The sequence below is a fragment of the Dysidea avara genome, chromosome 10 (genome assembly GCF_963678975.1).
Source record: "Dysidea avara chromosome 10, odDysAvar1.4, whole genome shotgun sequence".
NCBI classification, from domain to species: Eukaryota; Metazoa; Porifera; class Demospongiae; order Dictyoceratida; family Dysideidae; genus Dysidea; species Dysidea avara.
Genome location: NC_089281.1, coordinates 8,251,191 through 8,258,926, shown reverse-complemented (window position 1 = coordinate 8,258,926; position 7,736 = coordinate 8,251,191). Strand labels below are relative to the sequence as shown.

The window sequence follows — 7,736 nt, the reverse complement described above, 5'->3', positions numbered from 1 at the left end:
AGCAAGGGATGGCTATATCCAAGAGCTGATCAAGGGAGGTAGGTTATTAGCTTGCAAGCATGCTTATAGGTGCAATGTTACTGAAATACAGTGGCAGAGCTAAAATTTAAAAGGAGGATTTCTGATAAAACAGCTACTAGCTATAATAGAGCAGTCACATACAGTAATAAGGCATCATGTACTTATTTGCAGGCTACCCATAAACTACTTCTCACAATGACAAACTATGTGATGAGGAGTTTAGCAATGACAAACTACTCTAATAGAGCAGCCGGGGTAAATTGTTTACCTTCATGTTTAGTTCACTAAAGTTTTATCATTCCAATTCTCCATACGTTCATGCATCCATAAATTACTCTAATAGAATAGTCAGTTTTTTCTGCAAGTCTTCAATAGACTACTCTAATAGAGCAGTCACTTATTTTCAGATCTCTAATAAACTACTCTAATAGAGCAGTCAATTCTAATAGAACAGTCACTATAAGCAATCAAATAGTTTGTGATGATTTACAAATAAGTGAGTGCTCTATTAGAGTAATCTACAAGGCTACCTGCAAATAAATAGCTGTTTGGAATTGCAGGTAGAAAATTTTGATAACAAATCCTGGGTCAGAAAATTGTCACAGCAGTGGAGTAAAATTAATAAGACATCTAATGGATGGACATCTGCTAGAACAGAATCATATATCATTATCAAAACCAGATGAGGTAGTACATTGCCATCTTTTGTTTAATGAGTATTACCTAATGTCTCTTCACAAATGCATATGACATTACTAATCTTCAACTTCCTAGGAAATCTCTCTGTTTAAGTCCCATTACTCGTCAAATTGTTGTTTCTGATGGCCTGGTGTGGGTTTATCATCAAGCTTAGTAGAAGTCCCAAGATCACTTTGAAGTGGGTGATCAAATACTGTTTCAGAGATTTTCTGTGTAATAAATTTGCACACATGTAGTTCTATTCGATTATGTGAAATAAGTGACTGCTCTATTAGAGTAGTCTACAGTATCAGAGTATATAGTCCACAGGTGACTGCTTTGTTAGAGTAGTCTATAGGTAATTCCTCCATGTCATCTTGATCTATGGAAAATTATTGTAGTTGACTAACTTTTCCATAATCACTCAAGTAATCAAGACACACGATAGTGTGTCGTGCGGCCCAAGAAGCAGGCGCGCCACACCGTCAGTATATTAACAGGAAGAAAGAAAACGCAATTTTCACACCTATGTAGCTCTGTGATTCCTTATCCGATTGGAACCAAATTTGCTAGAGACGTGCCGCCCAGTTAGGGGAGTCTACATACCAAATTTGAAGAAAATCGCTCCAGCCAGTTCCGAGATACGAGCGAACAAAATTTCGTTTTAATTTCTTCTTCTTCATTTCGCACACTTCGCAAAATTCGCCATAAAACACGAATGCGTATTCGGATTGGGCTGAAATTTGGCACACTTAAAGGGCTCATTAAGGCGGATCTCCGTACCAACTTTGGTAGGAATCCGATGAACATTTACGGAGTTATGACCGATTATTTGCGTAAAATAAGGTCGAAGGTCTGTCACGCCTACAGGGTAAACGCCTTGGAAGAATCAGTTGAAAATTGATATGTAGATGGAGCAACCATCGTAGGAGTGCCTTTTTGTGGTTTGAAAGGAATCGGGATAAAGACCATGGAGATATGACACAAAACCCAACCTGTGTCAAAATTACGCGATCGATTTTTATGAATAAAAAAACTATTAGTTTTCGTGTCTACCAGGCAAACCGCTTAGAGCAACGAGCTGAAAATCAGTATGTAGCTGGAATAATCATCATAGAAAGTTCTTGCAGTAGTACAGAAGAATCGCATTACAAATCACTGAGTTATGATTCGAAAGGCAACTACGTGCAGCAAATGCGAGATCGAGATACTCTAATAGAACAGTCACCCTAATAAAGCATTCAGCTGCATGTATAATTTACTCAGTTATATTACATTGCAAGTTATTCTGTAGGGAATTCAACTACAAACAAGTCTCCCTGTAGTCAGATCAGCTAGAAGAAGGTACCTAATAGAGAGTTCAGCTACAAAGAAGCCATCATGTAGAGAGTTCAGCTCAAATAAATCACCCTGTAGAGAATTCAGCTACAAACAAATTGCCCTGTAGAGAGATCAGCTAGAAGAAGTTACCTTGTAGAGAGTTCAGTTACAAAGAAACAATCATGCAAAGAGTTTAGCTGCAAACAAATCACCCAGTAGAAAGTTCCGCTATGAACAGATCACACTGTAGAGAGTTCAGTTAGAAACAAGTCATCCTGTAGATAGTTCAGCTAGGAACAAGTCACCCTGTAGAGAGTTCAGCTACATTGTAGAGAGTTCAGCTGCAAACAAATCACCCTGTAGAGGGTTCAGCTACAAACAAGTCACCCTCTAGAGAGTTCAGCTAGAAGAAGTTACATTGTAGAGAGATCAGCTAGAAACAAGTCACCCTGTAGAGAGTTCAGCTAGAAAAAGTTACATTGTAGAGAGTTCAGCTACAAAGAAACTACCATGTACAGAGTTCAACTGCAAACAAATTGCCCTGTAGAGAATTCAGCTACAAACAAATCAGCCTGTAGAAAGATCATCTAGAAGAAGTTACCTTGTAGAGAGTTCAGCTACAAACAAATCACCCTGTAGAGAGTTCAGCTACAAACAGGTCATCCTGTAGAGAGTTCAGCTAGAAGAAATTACATTGTAGAAAGTTCAGCTACAAAGAAACTACCATGTACAGAGTTCAGCAGCAAACAAATTTCCCTGTAGAGAATTCAGCTACAGACAAATCACCTTGTAGAAAGATCAGCTAGAAGAAGTTACCTTGTAGAGAGTTCAGCTACAAACAAATCACCCTGTAGAGAGATCAGCTAGAAGAAGTTACATTGTAGAGAGTTCAGCTACAAAGAAATCACCCTGTAGAGAGTTCAGCTAGAAACAAGTCACCCTGTAGAGAGATCAGCTAGAAACAAGTCACCCTGTAGAGAGATCAGCTAGAAGAAGTTACATTGTAGAGAGTTCAGCTACAAAGAAATCACCCTGTAGAGAGTTCAGCTAGAAACAAGTCACCCTGTAGAGAGATCAGCTAGAAACAAGTCACCAGTAGAGAGTTCAGCTAGAAGAAGTTACATTGTAGAGAGTTCAGCCACAAAGAAACTACCATGTAGAGAGTTCAGCAGCAAACAAATTGCCCTGTAGAGAATTCAGCTACAGACAAATCACCTTGCAGAAAGATCAGCTAGAAGAAGTTACCTTGTAGAAAGTTCAGCTACAAACAAATCACCCTGTAGAGGGTTCAGCTACAAACAAGTCACCCTCTAGAGAGTTCAGCTAGAAGAAGTTACATTGTAGAGAGATCAGCTAGAAACAAGTCACCCTGTAGAGAGTTCAGCTAGAAGAAGTTACATTATAGAGAGTTCAGCTACAAAGAAACTACCATGTACAGAGTTCAACTGCAAACAAATTGCCCTGTAGACAATTCAGCTACAAACAAATCACCCTGTAGAAAGTTCAGCTAGAAGAAGTTACCTTGTAGAGAGTTCAGCTACAAACAAATCACCCTGTAGAGAGTTCAGCTAGAAACAAGTCACCCTGTAGAGAGTTCAGCTAGAAGAAGTTACATTGTAGAGAGTTCAGCTACAAAGAAACTACCATGTAGAGAGTTCAGCAGCAAACAAATTGCCCTGTAGAGAATTCAGCTACAGACAAATCACCTTGTAGAAAGATCAGCTAGAAGAAGTTACCTTGTAGAGAGTTCAGCTACAAACAAATCACCCTGTAGAGAGTTCAGCTACAAACAAGTCATCCGGTAGAGAGATCAGCCAGAAGGATCACCTTGCAGAGAGGTTAGCTACAAAGAAATCACCCTGCTTCATCTTTTCTTCTTCCTGTAGTAAAGAAAAAATGACAGGTTAAAAAGCCCTAAAGCCGGCCATAGGCCGGCTTTATGGCCGGCTTTGGGGTATACAAATACAAAAAGAAGTGAAATCTAATCCAAAACAGCCAAGCTGTAAAAAAAAAGTGCGGCCCTGAGAAAGGCTATGGTGAAAAAAGATGTGAAATCCAAGGTGGCGGCCAAGAAATGGCTGTGATGGTAGGCTAATGGTAAAAATTTTAATAACAACAATTCAGGTGAATTTGGTGCCACTTGGTCTTGGCACAAAATTCACCTGAATTGTCGTTATTAAAATTTTTACCATTAACCTACCATCACAGCCATTTCTTGGCCGCCACCTTGGATTTCACATCTTTTTTCACCATAGCCTTTCTCAGGGCCGCACTTTTTTTTTACAGCTTGGCTGTTTTGGATTAGATTGCTTTATCAGGATATATATCTGTTTGAATAGTTTAATGCAAGCTGCTGGCATTTTGCCCATGCCTGCAATTACACTAGCTACCATACTTTGAAGAAACTTCTCCAAGTTGAACAATTGTGACAAGAGTGTGTACTGGGCTAGCTAGCAAGCAAATGCATCATTTATTGTAGGGTATAGTGGGAGGGACTACATAAGTGAGTGCAACTCCAGGTTGCCACTGCTAATATTGCCAATCCCCAAGGATGTAATTGATTTGTGTAGTGACTTTGTGTGATACAGTGTACTAGTATGTGCTTTTTGACAAAAGAAAATTTGTGTGCATGAATATAGCCAGGACTTTTCAATGATAGTTCGATTTGGCAGTGAGTCACATTTGTGGGGGCCTGGGGGTACAGTGCTGACATATTTCAAGCATAAAAATGGTTCAAATTTTACTATATTCATGATTCCATATTATTTTCTATAAAAGGGTAGTTCAGTGTCAGTGGAAATCTAAATGCAAAATATAATTTATAGCTATACAAATTCTCTAATTGAAAACTTAAGAAACTAAACTTTTACAAACCCCAGGAAACCTACCCTTGGTGTACCCCCATTCTTACTTCTCACTGTCCAGATGCCTCATCAGCAGGACAAGTATCAATTATGTTGAACATATCCATGAGGTGGGCAGAGCATGCTTTTACCACTGAGTGATTGTGGAGCCATCTGAAGTTCACATCTTTGTTAACAGTGAGTGGAATATGGACATCCAGTCATTGTTTGATGCAAACTGTTCTGATCGTTGTTGATGTCAACTATAATGTGTTTGTGGGGTTGTAGCATGACAGGTCATCAGCTAGTCATCCAATATCATCTAATATCAATCTGGACTACTCCAAACGTTGCCTTGATTCTGGTAAATTGTTCAGTTGCTTGTGTTATCCACCTAACCAGAACTTGACAGCCAGAGCTGGAGGTGATGGCAAAGGTAATCCATATTTGGGAACATGTCTCAGAAAGTTCTACAGCAAAGATTCTTTCATAACCAAGCTACGGATGCATAAGTCAAATTTTTGGTTAACCAGCTACTGCTTTCTTCCAAACAAGCCATATATAGAATAATGTGCCAGCATATTCTTGCCATTGATGACTACCTATTACTCAAGTAGCAAACTCACTGGTACTAAAGTTTATGGTCAGGTTTGGGATCATGTACCCTAGTCCATCAACAGGGATCATAGTTCAAGACAACTGACTTTCCAAAATTTACTTGGGTAGTTATTTGAAATATCCACTAGCTGCTTTAATTACCATCAACTGTAAGTGACCTCAAAGCATCTGTACATGGAGTCTGTACTTGACCTATAAACATCTACTTTGATAGCTACTTATAAGCACAACTGCCAATAGAGGTGATATGATGTGATGTTCTCATAGCTTGTATAAAACCACATAAGGAAGTGTATTTATATAAGGAGTTTAGTATCCTAGAGGTTTAATATGGTTACCACACTACACCATCACGTGCTACACTGGTGACCTCACCTAGATAATAGGATACCGATAGCGAGTGACTGTACCCAACCCCACTGGTTCACGATAAGACGTTCTCCACTCAATGTAGCATACAGCAATAACAAAGACAGCACATGTAACCTACACCACCAAGTAACTAAACTGTGCATCTAATAGAATTGGTGTGTTTTAATTAGAACGTTTAGATAACACGCGGGGCATGCAGGGCTAGGTGTACAGTAAATATACAAAACTGCTAAGAAAGAATTATGTGGAAATCTTTGATAATAAGATGATAACAGTGCTCAAGTTCTGTAGCAGATCTGGCGTTCTTTGTCAAGGGCTCAGCTTTAGAAAAGCTAGCAGATTTTTAAATGTCACTTACAGACCTTACACATCAAGAGCCCGGAACATCAAAGACAAGCTAGATCTTTATGTAAAGCCATTGGCTTTTACCACAATGGTATGTTTGTGTATTAAACTCTACTGGCATAAAAGGCTGTGTACATAACTAGGAATTCTATTAGAACCCTTAGAGAAGCAATATTTATATAGCAACCTTTACCTCATGTTTGTGCCTGAGTAATTATCTTTCTTGACAGATTTCTGTGGTCTTTCAAATTACTCCTACTACACATTGCATTGTATTCTCACTATCATGTTTTTTAATAAGTAATTTTGTTAATACAATTATGACATCATCATTTAAAGGTGTGTACCGGTTCATTCTGTCTAAGTTATGTATGCTACTGGCGTGGTAGGGAGTGGGTGCGACATAGCGACACTCTTATAAAGGTGATCAATTATTGTGCACATAGTGTGTAGCCATACCAATATCTTCTTCATGTCAGGCATGGAGATGGTGGGACCATGTGGCGGGCAAGGAGAAAATATTTTGTGGTATGATTAAATTAATTCACTCTGATTTCACTGTATTTCAACTCCTCAAGGAATTCTTTTGGTCAACACTATGGTGTTTTGTATGTGGCGGTTTCCTCCAATGCAACGGTCGATGGCGTGGTACTTTCAGTCAGTTCCTGATGGAAGTATGTTTGTATATGATGTGTTGCTTTCAATTTTTCCCCTTTTGTAGGGCCTGTGATATCGATGTTACTTTCTTGCTTCAGTCATTATGAGTTTTGGCATATCAGCATCAATATGTTTGTGCTATGGAGCTTCATGCCTGCGTTTGAAAGTACACATCTTCTGTTTTGGCTAAATAATCCTCATTTTTGTTACAGAAATTGTTGGTAGTGACAATGCAGTACCATTTTTCATATCAGCAGGTGAGAATGAAGGCAAACATAAATGGTTCTCACCTTGTGTATGTAGGTGTGTTTTCATCTCTAATGAGCCACTATAATGCACTGTTAAGGAAAGATTTTATCCCATCCAGAGGAGCCGTGAGTGATATGGTTTCAAATAACAAAGTTTGAAATCACACATTCTGTCAGTCAGGTGCAATAATGGGTGTAATAACTGCAGTAATAGCTCATTCACCTGATGCTAGTGTGTACCTGATCTTTTTGCCGTTTGTGCCAATACCAGCAGTATGGGTGAGATTGAGTTTCACACATTTGAAACTACTCTATATGGCTATTGTATTTTTAGGCACTTGGTGGAGTCATCACACTGGATTTGGTTGGTTTGATTAGAGGATGGAAAGTATTCGATCATGCTGCACATTTAGGCGGAGTGCTTTTTGCTCTGTATGTCTTCAAAAAAATTTTTTTTTTGACACTTATAAATGCTTTTTTTTCTACAGTTTATATGACCAAGTGTTCAGTGCAGAGGTTGTAAAACTGAAAAGGATGATTAAAAAACTTCTGCCACCATCTAGATAGCTAAATTATTAATTTCAATTGTAACTAAAATATCACCGGATACCAATAAACCGGAAGCCGGAAATAA

At 38.7% G+C, this 7,736-nt stretch overlaps 1 protein-coding gene and 1 long non-coding RNA gene across 2 annotated transcripts; one reads left to right on the top strand and one right to left on the bottom strand.

Annotated features, from left to right (window-relative positions):
- Positions 1–609: 609 nt before the first annotated feature.
- LOC136236505 (uncharacterized) lies at positions 610–6,004 on the bottom strand. The gene is made up of 3 exons (XR_010692147.1): positions 5,856–6,004; positions 4,931–5,797; positions 610–1,081 (listed from the first exon to the last, which is right to left on the bottom strand). It is a non-coding gene; the product is annotated as an uncharacterized lncRNA (long non-coding RNA).
- Positions 5,994–7,730, top strand: LOC136236502 (presenilin-associated rhomboid-like protein, mitochondrial). Its single transcript, XM_066026662.1, has 10 exons — positions 5,994–6,288; positions 6,537–6,620; positions 6,677–6,725; positions 6,776–6,871; positions 6,919–7,020; positions 7,067–7,111; positions 7,158–7,228; positions 7,280–7,381; positions 7,437–7,534; positions 7,591–7,730. Exons 1-10 carry the CDS (start codon positions 6,118–6,120, stop codon positions 7,667–7,669), a joined length of 897 nt encoding a protein of 298 aa, XP_065882734.1. The 5' UTR covers positions 5,994–6,117; the 3' UTR covers positions 7,670–7,730.
- Positions 7,731–7,736: the final 6 nt, after the last annotated feature.

Excerpts from the sequence above, each read along its gene's own strand:
- LOC136236502 (XM_066026662.1), top strand. The coding sequence starts at position 6,118 with ATGATAACAGTGCTCAAGTTCTGTAGCAGATCTGGCGTTCTTTGTCAA. Across the intron at positions 7,112-7,157 it reads ACCATTTTTCATATCAGCAG|GTGTGTTTTCATCTCTAATG; the intron begins GTGAGAATGAAG and ends TTGTGTATGTAG. Across the intron at positions 7,535-7,590 it reads GGCGGAGTGCTTTTTGCTCT|TTTATATGACCAAGTGTTCA; the intron begins GTATGTCTTCAA and ends TTTTTTCTACAG.